Source organism: Pempheris klunzingeri, chromosome 1 (genome assembly GCF_042242105.1).
Source record: "Pempheris klunzingeri isolate RE-2024b chromosome 1, fPemKlu1.hap1, whole genome shotgun sequence".
NCBI classification, from domain to species: Eukaryota; Metazoa; Chordata; class Actinopteri; order Acropomatiformes; family Pempheridae; genus Pempheris; species Pempheris klunzingeri.
In genome coordinates, this window is record NC_092012.1 from 6,518,962 (window position 1) to 6,542,308 (window position 23,347).

The 23,347-nt window shown below is 40.1% G+C and overlaps 2 protein-coding genes and 1 long non-coding RNA gene across 3 annotated transcripts; 2 read left to right on the forward strand and 1 right to left on the reverse strand.

Annotated features, from left to right (window-relative positions):
* The first annotated feature begins 668 nt into the window (after window positions 1–668).
* On the forward strand, window positions 669–6,227 carry LOC139204701 (mucin-3B-like). Its single transcript, XM_070834664.1, has 8 exons — window positions 669–796; window positions 1,640–1,677; window positions 1,790–1,819; window positions 1,919–2,085; window positions 2,691–3,193; window positions 3,349–3,448; window positions 4,271–4,523; window positions 5,286–6,227. The coding sequence occupies exons 1-8, from the start codon at window positions 720–722 to the stop codon at window positions 5,360–5,362; spliced, it is 1,245 nt and encodes a 414-aa protein (XP_070690765.1). The 5' UTR covers window positions 669–719; the 3' UTR covers window positions 5,363–6,227.
* Window positions 6,228–7,477: 1,250 nt separating this feature from the next.
* LOC139200506 (paired amphipathic helix protein Sin3a-like) lies at window positions 7,478–22,513 on the forward strand. The gene is made up of 21 exons (XM_070829850.1): window positions 7,478–7,647; window positions 10,565–10,781; window positions 11,117–11,308; window positions 11,473–11,579; window positions 11,743–12,073; window positions 12,304–12,555; window positions 12,660–12,812; window positions 13,154–13,309; window positions 13,678–13,764; window positions 13,916–14,034; window positions 14,297–14,522; window positions 15,172–15,288; window positions 15,390–15,628; window positions 15,752–15,935; window positions 16,447–17,032; window positions 17,191–17,360; window positions 17,786–17,959; window positions 18,041–18,133; window positions 18,915–19,009; window positions 21,299–21,506; window positions 22,059–22,513. The coding sequence occupies exons 2-21, from the start codon at window positions 10,587–10,589 to the stop codon at window positions 22,275–22,277; spliced, it is 3,903 nt and encodes a 1,300-aa protein (XP_070685951.1). The 5' UTR covers window positions 7,478–7,647; window positions 10,565–10,586; the 3' UTR covers window positions 22,278–22,513.
* Window positions 11,230–13,196, reverse strand: LOC139200594 (uncharacterized). The gene is made up of 3 exons (XR_011584186.1): window positions 13,066–13,196; window positions 12,380–12,448; window positions 11,230–11,313 (listed from the first exon to the last, which is right to left on the reverse strand). It is a non-coding gene; the product is annotated as an uncharacterized lncRNA (long non-coding RNA).
* Window positions 22,514–23,347: the final 834 nt, after the last annotated feature.

A 23,347-nucleotide genomic window follows, 5' to 3' on the forward strand; every position in this document is an offset into this window, starting at 1 on the left:
CCTGTGCCCAAAACGAGCCGCATCCCAGACAACAAACCCCTCAGCTCTGTCCCTGTGCATCTCTCCCTAACTGGTCAGTCTGTCAATCATGTCAGCAAACATTTAGAAGTACAGAAAATCAGTGTTCAAACATAAAGTTGTGTGCCATTCTAGTCCTTTCTTTTTATAGTTTGTCTCCCATCCTATGATTTGAAATGTTACAAATGTCTCTTATCCTCCCTCCTTCCAGTGGAGGAGTCGACTTCCAGCTGCAGTGATGAACCTGTGGCAACGGACGAGACCCCCAAACACTCCTCCACGTTGTTTGTCCTGCCGTACCAGGAGGTGAAATTCAGCATCAACTTTCTGTCGCAGATGGAGAGGTGCGTCCCTTCATTTGAGTGTGCGAAATGTCGGCGTGAAATGCAATGACTCACATTTTATAGATGTTACAAATCTGACGAAAATGCCGATGATTCATCGGTGACAGAAAGCTGAAATTACAGCTCACTACATAGAAAACTGTTGAGTGTGTGTTGTATATGGAATAGAGACTGGGGCTGATAATTGTAATCATCTGCATGGAATTATGAGGGGTGTATAAGGCATTTAAGCCACCTGTTACAATTACAGTACAATTAAAGCTTTCTCTTTGTATTTCTAGTGTTTTAGAAGTAGCAGTGGTTGGTCCCCCTGAACTCTACAGGGTTGGGTTCAAATCAGTCGGCCCCCTGGCTACAATGACCATTGCGTGGGTCCGCTCCGAGAACAAACTAGCCCGCCTTTTACCCATCTGCTTTGCTGTGAATACCAAGAGGTAGGTTTTTCTGTGAACTGAATGGCACTAATGCTGCCAGGTATAGTGGTCCCATCAAACCTGTAATCAGTGGTGCACTAAACTGAACTGAGTAACCTTTTTCTGATTATGTACTACTATGTTCCATTATAGTGATGTTTTAAAGAGAGGGAAAACATGAAAAAGATGTGGATGTTTGTATGAAAAGGCACTTTTTAAAGGGAACAGAAAGCGTATGATATTTTCCTTTGTTTATAATACAATGTATACTATAATGCAGTTATTAGTAAGTAGTACAATTATAGTGTACTAGAATGTCCTACACAGGTAGATGTATTCTTATTTAACTTTAAAAGAAAACATAGTTAATTACAAATGTGTGCTACTTAAACTAGCAAATTATCACAAGACTCTAAATGGTCAATAGTACTAAGCTATAACAAGCTCCTTGTATTTGGAAGGGTTTCCAAATTCAGATTCACCAGAATAGTTTCATATTTCCACAAACAAAAACTATTTGTTGTTATTATCACATCCAACATCTACACACAGTGATTTGAATTTATGATGAACTAACTGACTTCACTAACACTCATAAATAAATATGCATGTATATACAAAAATCTTACATTCAGTTAGACTATAACTAGTCACCTTCTTGTGCACATAAACACAAATATACAGACACATAAAAAGTGTGCATTATGCAATATACTTGTGAAAACATATAACTTATAACATACCATACAATTGCAACATCCTCAGCTTGTTTTGTGCTGCTGTGACTGAAACTACAATATAGTTGCGCACCTGCACCTATTTGAAACGCATGACAACATTGGTTTGCTCTCCTTGTCTTTCCAGTTTGCAGTCAGAGCCCAGATGTGTGTGGCTGTACCAAAGTAAGACTTTCAACTTCCTAGAAACATCATAGGAATGCCACAACTCCAAACCTCACAGCAGGGTTTGGTGATAATATTGGGTATTAAAATATCCCTTTTTTAACCTTTTCAGGGGAGATCAGGGCGCTACCCGCTGGAACAGGTGGAGACACCATCAGACTTTGTCATATTCATGTGTTGTGTGTGTGATAATTATGCGTGCTAAATATTAGTGTGCGTTTCTACTGCTGTCTGCCTGTAGAGCTGAAGTGTGAGAAGACAGAGATGACTCTGTTGCTCCCTGTGGCCTCTCTGAGTAACATCGACCTGACCGAACTGCAGCTCAACAGCCCCACCTGTCCGGTCAGCTACAACAACACACACCTGACTGCACACATCTCCTTAGATGGCTGCGGCACCAAGACTGTGGTAACGTGCCCCACCTTTCTGTCTTCATTCACTTCTTTTTCTTTCTATCTGTCTGACAGTCTGTTTCATTTTCTTTCTTTCTTGCTGCTGATTGATTTGCAGTCCTTTTAATGAGGGAGATCATCTTTAATTACTAGATGATGCATCAGATGTTACACTGAAACTACCAGTCAGATGGGGATTTAAACACAATGACATTAAAAATAATTAAAAATAAATAAATACAGAGACCAGGATACAAATTTGTTGCTTTCAAATGGTTATATACTACAGTATATGAAAATAAAAAAGACGAAAACAAATTGCTCTCAAATACTGGCTATTTGTGTCCCAAAATGTAAATTATTGAATAAAGGAGGAACACAGCAGTACTTTAAGGGTAACTTGAACATCCCCGGAAAATCTTGTGTTTGCTGACCTCAAGTGGTTTGACTTCTACTTGCACAGGTGTGGTTCAGGTGCACAACACAGCAAACCACTGCTTTTCAGACCGGTGTGAAGTCAATTGTTCAATAAAAAAATATCTCATTGTCATTGTCAAATGTCATTATTCATCTCAAAATGAATTAGGACCGGACTCTTTCTCGCCCTCTGCTTTTTTTCAGCACTCTGGTTCAGAGCTGGTATACACCAACACCTTGCGAAGTGTGCGTCCCTACACTATGGTCAGCCGCCAGCCCTCACTCATCCTCCCTCTGGCCTGTCGTATCCCAGGAGTCCAGGCCAAGGGACCGCATTTCAAGATCAGCATACCCACAGAGACGGAGACCTTCGGTTATGTTCGGTATTGGATAGAACTGCACTTCCCAGGAGAGGGACCCATGTCAGAATTCACACGCACCCCCAGGTTCCGCCTCCTCCACACAGCAGCAGAACGAGTGCGTCGAAATGCTGAATCCCCATTAGGGAGCAACAGCTACTCCACCAACTCCACCAACTCCACTAATGAAAGTAATTCTACCAGCGGGGCCATCGGGTCCAAGATCAAGCAGCTGGACCTCCATGTGATGTCCAACACCAGCATTGATCGAGCCGAGATGTTAGTGAGCAATTGCATTGAGTCTGAGACGGAGGACTTCACAGAATCCCACTCTTTTCTGAAGCAAGGGTCAGTGAACATTGAATTGTTCCCTGTAATAGTTACCATCTTGAAGTGGAGAGATACTGTATGAAATATTGACTGTGTTTTGGCTGCAGAATTCACCTCTGAATTTGAAGCATATCACATAAATTCCTCTAGTTCTCTCACTCTTTTTCTTTCAGGTGCACAACTTCCAACACTACGTTAGAGATTGTTACAACAAACATCAATTCCAAGGTTTATCGCCTTGATATGACCAGCATGCAAACCAAAGGATCAACGGTCTGTACTCTCATGCAACACATGCATACAATACATTTTTGTATTCTCCGCTTCTGGGCATTGTTTTGAATCTTCCAAGACAAGTAAAAGGAGACAATTGATTTTACATACTGTACTTACATACAGACTTTATGGTGAATAGTTCTATTTGAATTTTTGAGTAAGGTACTCATGTAGGTCACGGTAGTGCTGAGGAACCTTTGACAGGATGTTGTGGAGATTTTACCCTGATCGAGTCATCTGAAGCAGACGGTACAAAAATCTATAATTTCACTTTTCATCATAGATTTTTAACCACACCAGCAATGTGGCTCTTTGGATGGCATGTCCATCAGTTGGTCCACTTCTTTGGGCTAGACTGAAATATCTTAACAACCCTGAAAGGATGGTCTTTTCTCAGAGTTTGGGGGTCTTTAGACACACTGTGGGACACATATTTATGTTGAAAAGATATTAAAAAGTGCGTTTTGCACAATATTAAGGCACTTCTGCATTGGCTTCACTTTTCAGACCCAGAAACTATGTCAACTTTGTTCACACAGTCTGTGATGCTCATGCTAGCATTTAGCACAAAGCATCACTCTGCCTAAATATAACCCAATAGACCCACACAGAGCTTTGTCGAGGTTTGAACATTGGTTTGATTTCCACCTTTTCAATTTCCGTTGTTCTTAAACAGTGCCTAAATGCATCGTTACACTATTCTGTCAACCAATGATTCATGTCTTATAAAAGGTTGAAGTTACATTGCAAAGTTATGAAATGTTTTTGAGCTGATTCTCCACACCACTAACTTGAATCTATTTATTTTGTGCTTTGTAGATGTACATCAGGTGCACAGTCAATCTGTGCATCGCTACAATGCCCTCTGACAAGTGCCCAGATCTGTGTGCAAGCACCAGAGGTCAAAGGTCTCTGGTTGGAAGTGTGTTTTCCCGAACATACACCATCACCTCAGGACCCATTAGTCTTGTGGTCACCGCTCCTACACCCGCCACACCAATCGTCACTACTACAGCTCCAACAACTAAAACCACCATTAAAAGTACGACCCAGAGCAACGCCAACTCACATGGTAAGATGTTCTCTTCTACACAAGCTTTCTTCTGTTTGTATTTTTATTTGTGATAATTCACGTCTGTAAAGTATATCAGCGAGCAAAACCGTTTTCTGTATCTTTTAAGTTTTCTGTGACGGTTTTTTATTATGGAGGAAACTGCTGAGCACTGGCTCATATCAAGCTGTTGATATTAGTCACTTACTGCTTAGATGACTAAAAACACAAATTAAACACCTGCTTCAGGCCCCTAAGCCACTAATAGGGCTCCAAATACACAAATTAGGATCCACTTTTATTTTTTCTGTATTTCAATGCAAGAATTTGGAGTATCTATTTGATGGCCACTATTCAGCTGTTTATACCTGGTCGAGTCATATAGTATAAAAATATGCAGAACTTTCACAGTAATAATCTTCTACTTTCAGTAGTAATCTAGTTAGGTTTAGGTACCAAAACCACTTAGGTTAGGTTCAGGAAAAGATGGTTTGGATTAGAATATCAAGTCAAACACAAACATAAAAGGTAAGGTACATTAAACACAAAATATATCAACATACACCTGGGTGTAAATAGCCACACTGGATATGCAACCTCCGGGTAAAAATAGCATCTGCCCTCAGTGTTGATTCAAGTTACAGTATCTTATTTTTAATGTCTTGACAAAATGTGTCACTTGTTGAAATTTAAAATGCATACACATACACACACACACACACACACTGTGAGTTAAATGTACTGTGAATGCAACTCTGTAACCTCTCCTCTATTCTCTTGCAGTTCAAACCTCAGCAATGGCAGCAGGAGTGATTTTGATAACTATCTGCACATTTCTTCAAAATACCCTCTTTTACTAAAGATGCTGCTGAATGAGGATCTGTGAGAATGTGAAGGGCTGCATTTGCCAGTTTGGACATTTGTTATCATTATTGTTTTTAGCAAATAAATGCAAAATTTTCATAAAAGATTAGATTTTAATATTATATATTTATTATATTTTTTTATTTTATATAATTATAAACTTTAGTTAATATAATACAATACAATATACAGTAAGAATGGGGGTGGACAGTAATGCTGGATTTATTGGAGAAAACTGTTGGGCACATGCCAGCAACGTTTTGTCTGCCTACAACATCAGAGGAAAATTAAAAAGTGTAAATAATGAAATCTAGTCAAAACAGCTAACTAGGGGTGCTCTATTATGCTTTTATGTTGTTTTATCTGCTGTTAAGTCTGGGTCTTTAAATTCTGTTGCTTTTTAACTGTCTTACATTGTTACGTTTTAACTGTAGCACTTTGAGATCTGTACCGTCAAATGTAAAGTGCATTATAAATAAAATGTATTGTTATTATTATTCTCTATTAGCTCACCTCAAATCATGCGTACCGCACGTGTCAGTTGTTACTGCAGCAGGCCGAGTTCGAGCCCAGCATAGGCGATTTTATTGCGTGTCACACTACACTTTTCTGTGTCCTCTAATTGCCTGTCTGCTCTTCACTGTTCTGTCTAATACAGGTGAAATGCTAAAGAAAATAATCTGTCAAAATAGCTACCAAGACGATATATTGTTGGATGTTTAAAACTACTGAGAAGGGGATGACAAATATTCTTGTACACCATTGTCTTCTCCTGAGCACTTACATTGCAGATAAAATGAAGGCATACATGAAAATATACAAACATTTAAGATAACTCAAATGTTTAATCTGACACTTTGACCATGTAATTAAATAAAATGTTAATAAATTCTTAGTATTGCATGAATATTTGTATATTATTAAACATTCATGCTAACTGAGTTGTGTTTGTTGTGTATGTTTTATCGACCTGTTTTGTTTCAAAGCTGTACAGGTCGATGGTCAGCCAGCTCGGCTATTTCAGGGTGCTGTGGCACATGTGAAGAAGGAACTAGTTTGGAGAACAAATCCAAAATTTGTATCTTTTTTATAGAACATTCGAATTATTTTTACATTTACAAACATCATCAACATTTTGCTCATAATAGATAGAATAATAATAGTCATTATAGAGCACATTTCAAAAACTAAGTTACAAAGTGCTTCACATGAGGTAAACTAAAACCAACATTAAAAAGCATACTGAATATGAAATAATCAGTCACAATACCCTAAATTGTCAATGTATCCTGGGAAATACAAACTGTACAATGCAAAATACACACATATATATATAGAACACCAAATAGTATTACATGAGCATGATGTATTTGTTCATAATTTGTTCACACGTTGTGATTAATGTAATGTGCAAATTTTCATTAATTCATGTGCATTGTTTAATTAATTTGTGCATATTTCAACTAAATCATATGCAGGAATTAATCAAAGTGTGCAAGAATTTATCAAAGCGCTCAAATGAATTATATCTTGTGCTCATGCAATATTATTTTTTTTGCAGTAAAACATGGCCACAATATATATATATTTTTTCCCCCTTATATGGCCTCTCCAGGACTCTGAATATTTAAGCTCCAATGAGTTGCACATGCAAGAGCAATGACCCCTCCTGGATTCTATACCTCAGTCTTTTTTGTCACCATAATTCTGCTGTGACTATGTAAAAGAACAGTTCTGTGGATCAGTGTTGGTGTAAAAACTCAAATGTCAAAGGCTTGGACACCTGGCATGTCTTTTTAAAGTTATCTTACTGAAGTTGCATGGAAAAATGGAGCATTCATCTCTGCATGGAAATGTGTGTAGAGATCCACCTGTGATGTGCCAGACGAGCAACATGGAGGCTGTGATGCAGACACAGATAAACCTGCACTTGGCATGACCATAAACTACCAGGACGCTTTACACTGAACAGCCTGGCTCTCTGCCCCGACTGTATTTGTTTTCATTCTGCAGATGCTGACCAATCCCAGTTTAGACTGGGAGGAGACTAGTCCGCCTTCATGTTAGACACGCCTCTATGTTCAAGGAACACCGCTTCATACATACACTGTTGTTAGCGACGTAGCCACAACGGCCAATTTCATTTTTGACATTTCCATTTGCGACCACTTCTCAGAACTTCACTTTTTTGTCCCGGCCTGGTGAATGCACGAGTAGCGGTTTGCTGGTCGGGCCCCGTTTCACCGGAGTGTCAGATTGTTGCTAGTGGCAGTCCTGCGAGGTAAGTTAAAGTAGTGTTAGCTGGCTAGCCGGATACCCTGTACTGATGGGGGGTTGGTTGTTGTGCTAACGTAGCATCAAGCTAGCTGCTATATAACCTTGCCGAACAGACTAGATAGCGATCTAACACTGGTTGGTTTTCGGTTCTGACTTTGACATTTTAGTATAAGGGCGTCTTCCAACAAAATAACATGTTGGCTTTTAGTAGCGGCTACATTCACTTGCAGCGCCGACAAGTTAGTCAAGCTAGTCTAAGTGAGGCTAGCAAGCTAAGAGCGGCGACCATGAATTAGCCTGGTATGCTAACGTTGACCTGACAACATGCATTTTTCTTGTTACTTTGTTCTTGCTATTTTCACATTTTACTCCCTGCGTTGGGTTTCTTATTAGACAAAAGTTTTCGCCAGAGATGCAGTTTGTGTGACAGCCAAGTCTATCGAACTTCTAGCACAACTTATCGTTAATGCGACGTTAACGCTATGTGGAAGCTAGGTTAGCTTGTTAGCTAGCTAACGTTCTTCCTGACCTAACCAACTAACCTAGCACGGCGAGAACTATTTACTGGTCGTGTAACTTTATTTAACTACCCTGGTGTCGCTGCAGACCATATGTTACAAACTAAGCAACCAAATGTTTTGTCGCGCTGTCAGCTGCGATGAAGCATGGCAGTTTTTCTCTTCGACAGCAAAGGGTAACGTCAGTTAGCTAACACATTCAGCTCATCTGGGCTTTTTTTTTTTTTTTTTTTTTTTTTTTTTTTCAATAAGCGTCCCGTTTATACTGATGACAAACCCGACACTCGCTGGCTCTTTCTGCCAAACTAGCCCCTTCGTTTGCAGATAATAAAAGGTTAGCTTGCTTGCCACATAACTTCGAGCCAGGACGAAAGCCAACGTCAGCCATCAGACAAGCGAAAGCGGTCAGCTCACCGAAAACGGATGGCGTTAAGCTCGGTGTTTGGCAGAGAGGGGGAGGGGATGAGGCAGGGCAACCAGAGAGAGAGAGAGGGAGAGAGAGAGAGAGACAGCGCCTACGTGCCTGTGAAGTGCTAGCTGCTAATGCTAGCTCTTTTTTTTTTTTTTTTTGGTTTTTGTAGCGCCAGTCAGCTATTTTCGCCTTCTTTCGCTGTCTGCCGTATTTGCTTCGCGCTTCGGCTAGGAATATTTGAAGCTGAATATGCGACAGACGCGATCTCGGCGGACGCTCAGCCACCGTGTTTTCCGATATTGTTGGTGCACGGCAGTGAGGCACAATGTCTGCCCTCCGCTGACCGACTGCAATGACGCTGGCTTAGGGAGCATCAACAAATTATTTTTCTCTACATACGTGTATGAAGCGGGCTGAGAGCGGCTAAACTCTGAGTCTTGTTATATTTTTACTGACAGTCTTTATGTTGTATTGTCTATAGCCCATGAACACTAGCTACTTATTTACATCAGTGTTTTATGATAGTTCAACAATTTGTGTATATTAAGAAAGAGTAGGAATGTTAAAAAAAAAGAATTGTGTCATGCAGAGGCAAGGTTTAATAAAAGTGTCACTGAAATAGAGCAGCCGTGATTAATTGATTGACTATTAAATTAATCACCCGCTATTTTTATCATTGCTTAATTGGTTTGAGGGATTTTTTTCAAGCCAAAAATCTCTGTTTCCAGCTTCTTAAATATTATAATATAATTATAATATTTCTGGTTTCATTACTCCTCTATAACAATAACCGGAATATCTTTGGGTTGTGGACAAAATGAGACGTTTGAGGAAACCTTTTATAGACAAATCACTTGATTGACTGTTAGAGAAAATAATTAGTTAGTTTTTATGTTCGCAATATATGTAACATGGTCTCAGATTTGATCTCTCCAGTGAGTGTTGTGAGTTTCTTGTCTTAATTTATGAACTGAAAAGTTGAAGGGAGCTCCAATGTCTAGGAACGTGTGAGGCCAAATTATAAAATAAAACACATTTAGTAGAATTTATGGTAGATATGTATATGTCTGATAAACAGCACAGAATTAATGAATTAACAGAATTGAACGTGATTATTTTTTTTAGCTACTTCATTAAGAGCAGGACCAAGAAGCCCTAAGCACTTGTGCGTATTACTTGAAAGACGGTCCCTAACTGGTTGCCACAGCCATTCTGCTGAACAGTGACAGCATATCTATTTGGGGACAGTCATGAACAAGCATTTTGTGTAATACTTTCTTTATGGCTTTCAGTGTTTCCCTTTTTTTGTGTGTTTGTGAGTGCATTTTGTGAGTTTATTTTTAAACTTATACATTAAAAATAACTGAATGGATTCAAAATAATAAAAAGTGACTGGTGGATGGTTCATCAGGTAGTCTGAGACTGTTCAGTTTAATTATGTACACAGGCTAGAACTGGTGGGAAATTTTTCACACTAGTGTCAGTTCTCTCAGAAGACCAGTATTTCAGGCTTTAAGTAATTTCTCTTGGGCTGCACTAGGGGCACATTATGAGACAGGAAAGTCAGAGTTCAGTCACGCAAAAATCCTATTTTTTCAAAAGTGAACATTTTTCTATAGTTGTGCTGTTGGGGTGTTGCTTTGAGCATCTGGTTAAACCCCATTCTTTGGTCCAACAATTGTCCTTCTCACTTCTGCAATCAAGTACTTTTGTGACACCTGTGGCAAAGTTTTATGGGATTCATTATACTGAAGCAGCTTTCACTGCTTCCATTATGACTGAGTCAAATCAGTATCTCTCTCACATAAAAACATAATGTGATACCCTTCATGAATTTAGGATTTATTGCAGGGTTGCAAGCCCCCTAAAAAAACAACCTCCTTGCAATAATGTTGATTAGTAAAAGTATTACTGCTGCTCTTTGTAAATATTTACAGACTGATGAATACCCAACATGATGTTTGCTGTCCATCTGTCTTTGTCCGCTTTAGCCCCTTTGAGTATGCGTATACAATGAAGAGGCGAGTGGAGGACCAGGAACCAATATTTGCCCCCCAGCAACAGCAATCACGTCGCCCCCCTGTTCAAGGTATTGCAGACAGCTTCCAGCCCCGGGCCCTCGCCCCGGCCCCTACTGTGATAGAGACAGCTGCCGACAACATGCAGCCGTCCACCGGCATCCAGTATTCTCTCCCACAAGGCTACCAGGTATGATATGGTGTCAATTTATTCTCAGTGGACAACAGCCTCTAGAGCAGAAGTTATTTATATCTTCAGTTGGGTCTTATCTTTTACCAAGCATCAAATAGGTGGCTCTTCTCAGAGGAACAGCATGTTAACTCAATGTTAATAAAAAAAAAAAAGTAAGTGAATCTTATATTCTGAGGCTTTGTTTCAGAGTGCAAGATTCAGTTTTAAAAAGAGTCGTTTTGTTCAGTGTAATTGTAATAACATGTACAAGACTTTTTTCCTAACCCCACTGAATACATGGCTATCTTTAATGTTTGTGGGTCCTAAAATTCCAGTTATCTCTTCCTAAAAAGGTGCCTACAATGCCTCAGAGCACAAGTGGACATGGACATGGACATGGACATAACAGTACTGGACCTAATGTGGGTCCACATGCACACAGCCTAGCAGTTCAGTCCCAGGGCCCTGCAGTGGTCCAAGGCCATGTTCATCCACCCGCACCCATGACTTCAGCTCAAGGACAGCAGCAGTTTCAGCGACTGAAGGTACCCTACATGGACAAAATACAAACTTAAAATATATCCACCAAAGTAAAGAATTTACAGCCACCTGGGCCACCTGAGGTGACATATGATAGTAAAATCCCCAATGAAACAAACAAACAGAACTTGTCTATTTCACATATGAACACCTTGTTTACCTTTTGTAGGTTGAAGATGCCTTGTCTTATCTGGATCAAGTGAAGCTGCAGTTTGGGAATCAGCCGCAAGTTTATAATGATTTCCTCGATATTATGAAAGAATTCAAGTCACAGAGGTGAGTTCTAACTTTAAAGCCAATTCCCTCAAACATCTAGAGAAAATCCCTAAATGGTATTTCTGTGTCTAGAGTTTTAATATATGTAACATGTAGAACAATATTTGTGGACCCAGTTGATGATTTGAAAACTAAATTACTGTCATTCATTCTGTTACTACAGCATAGACACACCTGGAGTCATAAACCGCGTGTCCCAGCTCTTCAAAGGCCATCCAGACCTCATAATGGGTTTTAACACTTTTTTGCCACCCGGATATAAAATTGAGGTTCAAACCAACGATCTAGTCAACGTGACCACACCAGGTCAGATCCACTACATCACTCCTCACGGTATTTCTGTTCAGAACATCCCTGCCACTGGAGCATCCAGCCAACCTGCGAGCCAGCACCAGCACCAGAGTCTGCCTCAGGCTGGCCCGCACACTACTACAACCACCACCGCCACCACCCAACCCACTGCCACCCAACCTGCTCCAAATAAAACCGGCAAGGTAGAGTACAAGCTCCACTAATTTCATCTCATGGACTTGAACATACTGGGCTTCTTATTGCTCACTTTTCCCAGACTGAAATCCATGTTATTTAGTTTTAAAGCAAACTCTACCGGTCATCTTTAATTTATCGATTTGTTTCATAGATATTGCTTTTTTTGTATTGTATCTGGCTTCTTACTTGATGAGTGTAATGACATGCTTGTGCTATTTTCTCTCAATCTCCTAAGCCAATTCAGTCTCCAGCCCATACACCCACCAGCCAGCCCAACCCATCCATCCCATCCTATGCCTCACCACGCTCACCTTCAGTTCAGTCCCACACTCCTGTGAGCAGCACGCCGTCCGGTGGACCACCTCTCCAGAACAACCAGCCTGTGGAGTTCAACCACGCTATTAATTATGTCAACAAGATAAAGAACCGCTTCCAGGGCCAGCCAGACATTTACAAGGCCTTCCTCGAAATCCTGCACACATACCAGGCAAGAACATACACACCAATTAAAGAAATATTCAGAAAATGCACCAGCATAAGAGTGTGTTAATCTCACCACTTCTCTCTTTTTTTAAATGATACATTTTCCAGAAGGAACAACGAAATGCTAAAGAGGCAGGAGGCAACTACACCCCAGCTCTGACTGAGCAGGAAGTCTACACTCAGGTGGCAAGACTCTTCAAGAACCAGGAGGACCTGCTGTCAGAGTTTGGACAGTTCTTGCCTGATGCGAACAGCTCACTGGTGAGTCTCTGTGAACACACTCCACTGCAGCTTGGTCCATTTCAAGCGGAGGTAAAGGTGTCGTAACAATGTGTCATTAATTTGAAATCAGTGATTGTGCTGTTTTTGGCACTGGTGTAAAATATAAGTGAAATTCTAATACATTTGAAATAGTTGGCTAAACAGCATCACTTGTTCCCCACATTCATTTAATACATCTTACTTCACCAGGGTTTCTACTGAGCTTCTACAAAGGCTGACCGTATTTACTCACGTTTTCTTTGATGCATCCTGTTAATTTTTGTGACTTCTCTTTGGTGAGATTATGTTATATGTTTTATGTTGTCTGATGCTCTTCTCAGCTGCTGGGCAAGACGACACCAGACAGGGCAGAGTCTGTGCGTAATGATCATGGCGGCACAGTTAAGAGACCCTTACTCAACAACAAACAGAGGCTGAGCCAGAACGGCCTGCCAATCAGGAGACCCGCTGGAGTGGGAGCCACACCACCTGTCAAGGTACACACCTCTCTGCTTGCCAACTGTCTGCGTGTATTCAGCTGTTAGTACTGTTACTTTCCTCTGCCATATTTTACATCTCAGCAATGTCAGTAGGCCACAAATTCAGTTCAGTAGCATCTACACCATGTTACAGCACACAAAATGACCATAAATTTGAATCAACACCTATCTACTTTACATCAAGGACCTCCATGAAGGGAGGATTTACTCAAGCGCTGTTTTTTATTAGTCTGAATTAGCTTGGTTCACCAGATAAAGTGGCAAGTGGTTATATTTGAATCTACCCTAATCCCAGGATATTAGATATTCACGGTTTTCAGAGGCTGTGAAAATCATAATTTTCTCATGTCTTTATAACTTTTCAGAAGAAACCCAAGATAATGGGGAAGGACCATGGCATAACTGAAGTCGGCAAACACAGCACAAGCACTGAAACTATGTTCTTTGAGAAGGTAAGCATTGTTATATTCAATACCAGTTTATTTAAAGGTCTGCAATAACAAAATGAGGATTATTACCAAAATATAAAACAATGTGATGAAATCGTCTCAAAGAAAACTTTTGTCAGTTCAATTTTTTTCATCACTGAAATCCCCTCAACAGGTGAAGAAGGCTCTTCGGAGCTCAGAGGCATACGACAACTTCCTGCGATGTCTTCACATTTTCAATCAGGAAGTAATCTCGCGTGCCGAGCTGGTCCAGCTAGTCATCCCCTTTCTTGGGTGAGTTTAAACATACGCCATACGCACAGCCTGACAGTGCTGCTGTTACACATACCCACAGTTACCTATGCATTATTACCTCTGTAACTGTTTTGTTGTGCATTATTGCTAAATAGTAACTGCATTCTAAAACACTTAAGGAGATGTTCTGTTAGTGTTAATACTTAATGATCAATGTATTTAATATTTTTTTCCGATAATGTCATGTCCTTATTGCACTTGTCAGATTAGGGTTTTAATGAAATTATATTATTGATTTCAGAAAATTCCCAGAGCTTTTTACGTGGTTTAAAAACTTCCTGGGCTACCGAGAGTCCAGTCACGGGGAGTCAAGCCATGCAGAGAGTTTACCCAAGGAGCGTGCAACAGAGGGCATCGCTATGGAGATCGACTACGCTTCCTGCAAAAGGCTGGGATCCAGCTATCGAGCTCTGCCGAAGAGCTACCAGCAGCCCAAATGCACAGGAAGGACGCCGCTGTGCAGAGAGGTGAGTTGTTGGAGGAAATCTGCTTATTAACGATGTATCTGTAATGAGAACTGATTTATCCTCTCTGGCAGGCCTGCCAGGCAAGACGGCATCAATGTATTTTATTTGGTCAACAGCCTCAGGAGTAGGAGTTGTGTTCAGTTGGTGCTTGAAATCTAACATTTACAAGGGGCCAAATGCCAGTAAAATGTGTTTTTACTGGATGAAACGATAATAGTCAATAATAAGTAATCTATTTGAAAATTAAACCAAGTGGGAATGCAGTAAAGATATTTTTTTTTTTTTTACATTTTGGATTAATTTGTTAATCAGGCATTTTGTCCAAAATCTCTTTACAAGTTAATAGGACAAATTATTTCTTCATTGTTATAGTCTGATTACTTATCCAAACATCCAAAGTTTTTCAAATGACTTAAGATTGTTGCTACAGTGCACATTGTATTCAGAATGATCTATGAGGCATTTTCAAGTTTGGTTCAATGCCTTAAGTGGGGCTTGACTGTGTGGTTTTTGTTTCTATACACACATTGATTTTAATTACTTATTTTCTTCTTGCCTGCTGCGAACTTGACAGCATTGCAAATGGGATCCTTGACAGGAATGCCTTGCTTAAACAGAACTGTGAACTGAACTGAATGCTCTGTTTTAGGTTCTGAATGACACGTGGGTATCGTTTCCGTCATGGTCTGAGGATTCTACATTTGTGAGCTCCAAGAAGACTCAATATGAGGAGCACATTTACAGATGTGAGGATGAGCGCTTTGAGGTGAGAAATACTCACACCACTCACACTTTTTACTAAAGTAAAAACTGTACATTCTTGCGTGGTTATAACACTGCTTTTCACTGTGATCTCATCCCCTTTAGCTGGATGTTGTGTTGGAAGCCAACCTTGCCACGATACGAGCCCTGGAGACGGTGCAGCGGAGGCTCTCTCGAATGTCAGCTGAGGAGCAGATGCGCTTCAAGCTGGACAACACAATGGGCGGCTCCTCAGAGGTCATTCACCGCAAAGCTATCCAGAGGATATATGGGGACAAGGCCCATGACATCATCGATGGGCTAAAGAGGAACCCAGCCGTGTCTGTCCCCATAGTGCTGAAAAGGTTTATAGTTTGAATTTAGATTCTTGTCTGCCTCTGGTCAGGACTTAATAGTTTTTCATATTTTCTAAGATTTGATTGAGGACCACTTAAGGTTGTGAATCACTTTTTTTGTCACTGTTTCAGATTAAAAATGAAGGAGGAGGAGTGGAGAGAAGCCCAGAGGGGCTTCAACAAAATCTGGCGGGAGCAGAATGAAAAGTATTACCTGAAGTCACTCGACCATCAAGGCATCAACTTCAAGCAGAACGACACCAAAGTGTTGCGTTCAAAGACCTTACTCAATGAAATTGAGATGCTATATGATGACGTAAGGAAACATGTTCTACAATAATTTGCTTATTTCAAATGTAGGAACGCATAACGTTACATTGTGATTGATCATTGGTGCTGCTTTTGTTATTGTTTTCCAAAACACAGTTGAATTTATGTTTTTTGAAGCTGTCAATGGGGCTCGGATCACCAGCTTTTGTCTATGTTTTTTACTCTTATATACTATTGCAGGGTTTGTACAAAGTCTTGAAAGTTTGGAAAATGTTCAATTTAAAAGATTTTCAAGTTAAGAGTATGCTTTTAATATTTGAAATGAAATGATCTTGTCATTTTATTTGTTTGTTATATACAATTCAATATACATTGATTGCTGTGGTTATAAAGTAATTCTGTAATCTTTGTTGCAATTTAATTTCTAGTAACAGTTGAGATGTGTTGATAAAGACTTTGAGGGGCAGAACATTTTTGATTTTAGCACCATTAAAAATGCTTGAAGTTTCCTCTTAAACAACTAATAAGAGTAATCTACTCCTGTCTGTATCCTGCAGCGCCAGGAACGAGCAGCAGAGGAAACTGCCTCTCCACCACAGAGCGGCCCACACATGACCCTGACCTATGATGACAACCAAATCCTGGAGGATGCTGCTGCTCTCATCATCCACCATGTCAAACGACAGGTGGGCATCCAGAAAGAAGACAAGTACAAGATCAAACAAATCATCCACCACTTCATCCCTGACCTGCTGTTTGCACGGCGAGGTGAGCTCTCTGATGTGGAGGAGGAGGAGGAAGAGGAGGAGGAAGAAGACATGGAGATGGATCAAGACGGCCCCAAGAAGCACAATGGCCTTCCAGGCAGCAGCCCATCAAAGTCCAAGCTCCTTTTCAGCAACACGGCAGCTCAGAAGCTACGGGGCACAGATGACGCCTATAACATGTTCTTCGTTAACAACTACTGGTATATTTTCCTCCGTCTTCACCACATCCTCTGCTCTCGCTTGCTGCGAATCTACGGGCAGGCTGAGAAGCAGATTGAGGAGGACAGCCGTGAGCGAGAGTGGGAAAGAGAAGTGCTTGGGCTCAAGAGGGAGAAAAATGAAAATCCAGCAATCCAACTGAAGATGAAGGAGCCGAGTAAGTGAGAAAACACAGCCAATGGTTTACGTTTTGTTAATCTGGAATGTTTAGTACATTTGCACTCAAGATTTTGATTCCTCTGCACAATCTCAGTGTGTCATAGTTTGTAATTACTCACCATATAACTTAACACATTCACTATTTTGTACCTGCAGTGGATGTTGATGTAGAGGATTATTACTCAGTGTTTCTGGAAATGGTGCGTAATCTTCTGGATGGAAACATGGAGCCGTCTCAGTACGAGGACTCCCTGAGGGAAATGTTTACTATCCATGCCTACATTGCCTTCACCATGGACAAACTCATCCAGAGCATTGTCCGGCAGGTAAGCACATTCAAGATTATATCATTTGATTTATGTTGTATATCAACACTGTGCTGTATGCAGTTAAATTCAAATTCATTTTTACATTTTTAATTGCACAAATCATTTTTAATCAAATTTTTTCAGATTTTAATTGTCATGTCACATAGTGTACTGTAAGCATGCGGGCATCTTTAATGCTAACACAAGTACACATTTTCATGCTTCACGCTAACTAAAGCACCACAGGGGCCCCTCCAAACTCTGAGGAAACATGTTTGTGACTATTAGTGATATTTTAGAATGCAGTACGGCTTCGAAACGAAACAGAAAATCTCAAACCTCTGTGATAGCAGACTGAACCTGTAACCCTTCAGTCACTGAGTGTACTGCTATCGGTGTGCTGTGGACACAGCTGCAGAATACTAAACCTGCCGCTTTCACAGCTCCAGCACCTCGTCACCGATGACGTATGTGCGCGTGTGACGGAAATGTACTTGAGCGAAAGTGCCAATAAAGCCACGGGGGGCACGCTGTCCACACAGACGTCGAGGGCCACAGCAGAGGCGGCATACCAGCGCAAAGCAGAGCAGCTCATGTCCGATGAGAACTGCTTCAAGGTACAACAAGCCCAGAAAATAATGATGAACTTCTGTAGTAGTTTATTGGCAATTTTCTGTAACTGCTTGTGTTTTGTTTAGTTGATGTTTATTAAGAGCCGAGGATCTGTCAGTCTGGCCATGGAGCTGCTGGACACAGAAGAGGAGAACTCTGACGAACCAGCAGAGGCAGAGGTCAGACTCATTAAACATTCAGCTGCAATTCATACACAAAGTCATCAGTAGATGGACCTTCGTAGCTACATGTGTAGTAAATGAATATGGTGTTGAATTGTTTTGTGTTATGCCGTAATGCGTTTCTAATATATTGTCCTCACAAAGCTAACATCAGTGGGTATTGGTGCAGCAGTAAGTCCTTTTAATGAATGAAATAATAAGCAGTAAATTAATTGACCAACTGTGATACTCAGCTTCTGAAATATTTTCTATGATTATAGATGATTATATTTTGTGCTTTGGACTGTCAGCTGGACAAAACAAGAGATTTGAAGAACTTTCCTTGGCTTCTAACATTTTATAGACCAAATGATCAGCAGAGAAGATGATAAGAAAAGAATGGTCAACTGTAAACCTATTGGGTATAGACAAAATATAGAAAGAAAAAACGTTTTGCTAATGGTCCATCAAAGCAAATGTAAGTAGTACTTGAAAAATAAGTGTTCCTTAGTGTAGAGTCACTGCATTAATCATATCCTTGGCATTCTTGTACATCAGTTTCATGGTATTTATTGGCCAACTTATGTTTATACCAATGTATCTGCAATAAGTTTATGCTGGCTCTACACAGGATGGTATTGTGACTTAACCTTTAATTTTTAACCTTAATGGGGATTAAAGGTGAAATATTCCACATTTAAAAAGCAATAACCACTAGTCTGGTTTAGTAGTTGGTCCAAATGTATGTCTGTATTCTATTTTATATGTAATCCATGTTTTGTTTTTTTGTCCTTCTCAGAGGTGGTCAGACTACGTGGGCAGATACCTGAACTCAGATTCTGCATCCCCAGAGCTGCGTGAGCATCTTGCCCAGAAGCCCGTGTTCCTCCCCAGGTGAGGCCCCCAGCCATGTCTCCCTCTTGTCTGCATACTTTAAGCCTCTGTCCCGAGGCTCTAGTCAGCCGTGCAGCTTCTCCACTGTTGACAAGCCAAACCAGCTCCTTTTCAGAGGTAGAAACAGTGGCACTTCTGCACAAGCCTGACTTAGAAAGCTCTCTTTAATCACACACATTTTGGGCAGAAGAGCTCTGCCTTTTTAGTAATGGACAAACGGGATGGGTATGAGAAGGCTATTTGAAGAGTAACTCCACTGTTACAGTCAAGTGCTTGTAGTGCCTGAATGCCCTCCCGTCTGTTAAGAATCTCATCGGTCGTAAACATGACTTTTTCGGTTTCTGACCTCTGCCTCATATGGAAGATTGCACTTTACATGGCCACGTTTTTTTAAAAAAAATGGAATTTATTTATTAATTGATTCAGTTCCTTTTTAACAGGAATTTTATTTATTAGTAATAGTAAGGTTTTTTAAAATGGTTTTGGCTTGATCGTGGGTTTTGAATTTCTTCCTTAGCAGCTATAAGGAATCATTTGGTTTGATTATCCACATTGTATGGAATTTAAATGATGGTTTTCATTGTATAACGTAAGAACGTAAGTCACTGAATGCATAAACTGAAAGCAAAACAAATGGGTTCCGCATTTTTCATTTTAATTTCATTTTTCTACTGAGTCTTTGACCAGAGTTTGAGAGACTGAAGCTCTTGTGTTGGACCTGAGAGACTTTGTTAAGAGAGGACAGTGAAGTCATGGTTTCCTTTTCTACCTTATCATGCCCTTTGTTTGTGATTGTATTCAGATCAAAGGTCCTGTATGTGACTTAATCACTGTTTGCAAATGTAAATGTTCAAAATGTCCATTTGTTTAAGTCTGTTATACTCAGTGTTATGTTTGTAATAATTTTCAGTGGTAACAGTGCACTCCCGTTGCAACTTTTTGTTGTGGGTGAGGTTTTTCCACTGGTTTGACAGAGATTAGTGCTCATAAGTTTTTAAAAACTCTGGTCAAGCACATTATCTGCAACACTTGTACAGAGGAGTAGGGTTTGTAAATAAAATGATTGTCTAAATTGTATGTTCATGTTGGTGTATTTCTTTCCTGACACCTCAGAGCTGTGCATGGAGGCGTGGTTGTGTCCGCTCTATCTTAAAGCTCCAGTTGAGTGTTGCACATAAAGCCTGTCTGCCATTGCTTTTTGGTGCTTTTTTGAGTTTTGTTTCTTTGAGATGGCTGTCCATTATCATTATCAACATTTCAAAAGGATTTTTAAAATACACAAAACAAATCTTGCTCTTAGTTTTCTCTTCTTTAACCCATTGCATAAATCTGGTACCTGACTATGATTTATCAGTGGGCTCACCCACATCTTGTCCTGTTTCTTTTTCTTCATCAAATCTATGAGAGATCAGCAGAACAAGAGGTCAAAAGACTTCTTCTCGAATATCTTCAATGGCAGTAAAAATTCCAGCAGTTTATTTTCCAGTTGTGTTGGGTCTTCATCTCATGATCATAACACTCTGTACATTGTTGGTGAAAGTATGTGCACATCAAAGTATTCTCAACTCATATTTTTGATTGGTATCCGATCAGGCAGCAATTTTTCTAGTGTTTGTTTCTAACAGTTTTTACTTGAAATTGGCCTCACTGTCATGTCTTTTAAGTGGAGCCCTGAATGCAAAAATATGCTTCATGGTTTCAGTCCCCGCTCACCTGTACCCTCAGTGGTAAGTACACATTTAAAACTTTCATTCAGGTGGGGTGAATAATTGCATTTTTATTACCTGCACAAAATCAGGATAAATTTCCAATGATGAGAACTATTTGTTTGCCAAGCACATTTAGATTTGGACTTATGTGGCTGTGCAACGGAAGTGCACTGTACAGAAATATTACGACTGCTGCCTCTGCTGCTCTTATAGATCCACATTTCCCACGAATGATTTGACTCCCTATCTAATTCTGTTACTGGGTGAGTTGCAATGCATGGGTTTAAAAACTAATTGTTTAAAGGGACAGTCCTCTCAAATTTGTCTATACTGTTTTCAAATTTTCTTAATGTGTATTGTGCCTGACTACTTTAAAATCGCGTAGTGTCTACTGTCAAACACAAAATTGTGCCATATATAACATGTTCAAGTGAAAATAAAACAGTTTACCGATTTTAGAAATTTGTGCGAACTTTCCCTGTAAACGTGATGCAACCCTTTTGATGTGTGGAGTAATCAGAAGAGTTTCTCAGGGATCCGTCGCTATTGTTCACAGCTGTCAATCTGTTTCGGCTTTCAGGAATTTGAGGCGGATAAGGAAGTGCCAGAGAGGATGGGAGCAACTGCAACAGGAGAGAATGACCAAGGTCCCCTCGGACAAGTCGCAGGAGGGCAACAGTGAGCTAAAGATGGAGTGTATGTTCAAGCTCAACTCCTACAAGATGGTCTATGTCTGCAAGTCAGAAGACTATATGTACAGGCACACTGCACTCACACGGGCTCATCAGGTAAGCACAGTAAACATTAGCCGTATACTCACTGTAGACTTTGTCTGCTCCTAATTCATTAATATTCATTGGTTCATAACTAGGACTGGATGATAGTGATGTCAGAAAATCTTATATAGTGTTAATGATGTAAACAAGCTGAATATATAATTCATGTAGCGTTATTAGAATAAAAGAATTTCAGGAATAGTGGGACATTTTAGAGTTTACAAGGTTAAAAAGCTAAAACCAAAGAATCTTAAATACACAGTACAGCCAATCAAGTGGTTGGTCTCTGACTAAAACTTTATGTAACTCTGGTTTTCCTTGTTTGAATTGATAACAAGAACCCTTCAGCACGTATTCTGTGGCAAAACAATGCCTCCTATTAAATGTGGATGATCTGAAGCCACCCGAGAACCAAAGGAAAAGTTGACATTTTGTCTTCATGTTCTGCTACCTGAATAAATGAGACTCTTTATAGACATACTGTATATATGTGACTTTCTTTTTCTTCTTTGAGCTGGTGTCACAGTAACTGAGCCGTGTTGTTCTGCCGGATGTCTCTTTCAGTCCCACCAACAGGTCAACACACGCCTGCACAGACGCTTTCAGACCTGGCTGGACACCTGGGCCAAGGAGCATGTGACCAGCGACATGGCTGGCGTCAACCGCAAGTGGCTTATGGGAGAGGAACAAGAAGGCCTGTTGTCCTGCACCACCACCTGTAACCCTGATGTCCTCCATTATCTCAACGTTAACAAGTACCGGGTGAAGTACAGAACACTGTAATCGCTCTTACGGAAAGATAAACTGTGGCAGTGGCTGTCTTCGCACAGCAAACTGCCAGTGATGACTTAATATACACAGTAGCTTCACATGGATCTTTCCAGCCTGCTGTTACTGGATTCAGTTGCCAAAATGTTTTGGGTTGTCAGTCCAACAATTTAAATGGGATGTAAATTTTCCACTTTTTGCAAACGTGTCAGAACTGATTCAGGATCTTTGTCCTGACTTTCAAGCTTACACTGCAACGTGTGTGAAAGGTGAGTTTTTCCAGTATAGTGACGAATCTTCTATGTCTCAGTTATCCCATGATTATATTTAAATGCAGAGTTTTACAGGAGATAAGTACACAGAGAAAACACTCCTTACTGCATCTGCTCCTTGGAGCTATTCACAGTTTAAACAAAAAAACCGGGTTAAGCATTTCTTAACCACCTCGTCATTTTACAGGAAATAAAATCAAACAACCTCAGTTTTTCTCTCAAGCAAAAACAAGTACCTGTTACTTCTTTGAAAATGTGTGTTGTCAGACTTGGAGATTAATCTGGCTTCCAGCTGTAAACTTGTATAGCCTTTTGAATGTTTTCCTTTTTGGTGGTAAAGGTGCAATAGGCACTAAATATATAAATATTCAACATCTCTGGCACTGCTGGGTAAATGCCTGGCATCCGTACAATGCCAGCAGTGTGTATCAAGTACAATAATTTATGACCGCCCAAACACTTTGTGTAAATAGGTTGTTTATATTTAGATTTTTTTTTTTTTTTTTAATCAGATGTAATTGATATGTAGCGTACATCAACACACAGACAGTATCAATCAATTCAGCCTGAGGTTACAGAGATGTTTATTCAGAAAATGCAAAATTTTAACTGTTTTTTTTACCAAAGGATATTAATTAGAGACCTTTTTTGTTTGTGGTCTGTTAAACTGTTGTCCCTAAATTCTTTATTTAATAGAAAAAAAGACCCTTTTTTTATACGTATTCTGACCCCTTTTAGTGCATTTCTACCTTCAGTCTTTGGCGTTGCTGTCACTCGTGATTTTAAGATGGTTGAATGTAGCCGAGCAGCAAT

Excerpts from the sequence above, each read along its gene's own strand:
- LOC139204701 (XM_070834664.1), top strand. The coding sequence starts at position 720 with ATGACCATTGCGTGGGTCCGCTCCGAGAACAAACTAGCCCGCCTTTTA. Across the intron at positions 1,820-1,918 it reads GGCGCTACCCGCTGGAACAG|AGCTGAAGTGTGAGAAGACA; the intron begins GTGGAGACACCA and ends GTCTGCCTGTAG. Across the intron at positions 4,524-5,285 it reads GAGCAACGCCAACTCACATG|TTCAAACCTCAGCAATGGCA; the intron begins GTAAGATGTTCT and ends ATTCTCTTGCAG.
- LOC139200506 (XM_070829850.1), top strand. The coding sequence starts at position 10,587 with ATGAAGAGGCGAGTGGAGGACCAGGAACCAATATTTGCCCCCCAGCAA. Across the intron at positions 15,629-15,751 it reads GTCCCCATAGTGCTGAAAAG|ATTAAAAATGAAGGAGGAGG; the intron begins GTTTATAGTTTG and ends TCACTGTTTCAG. Across the intron at positions 17,361-17,785 it reads TCCAGAGCATTGTCCGGCAG|CTCCAGCACCTCGTCACCGA; the intron begins GTAAGCACATTC and ends CCGCTTTCACAG.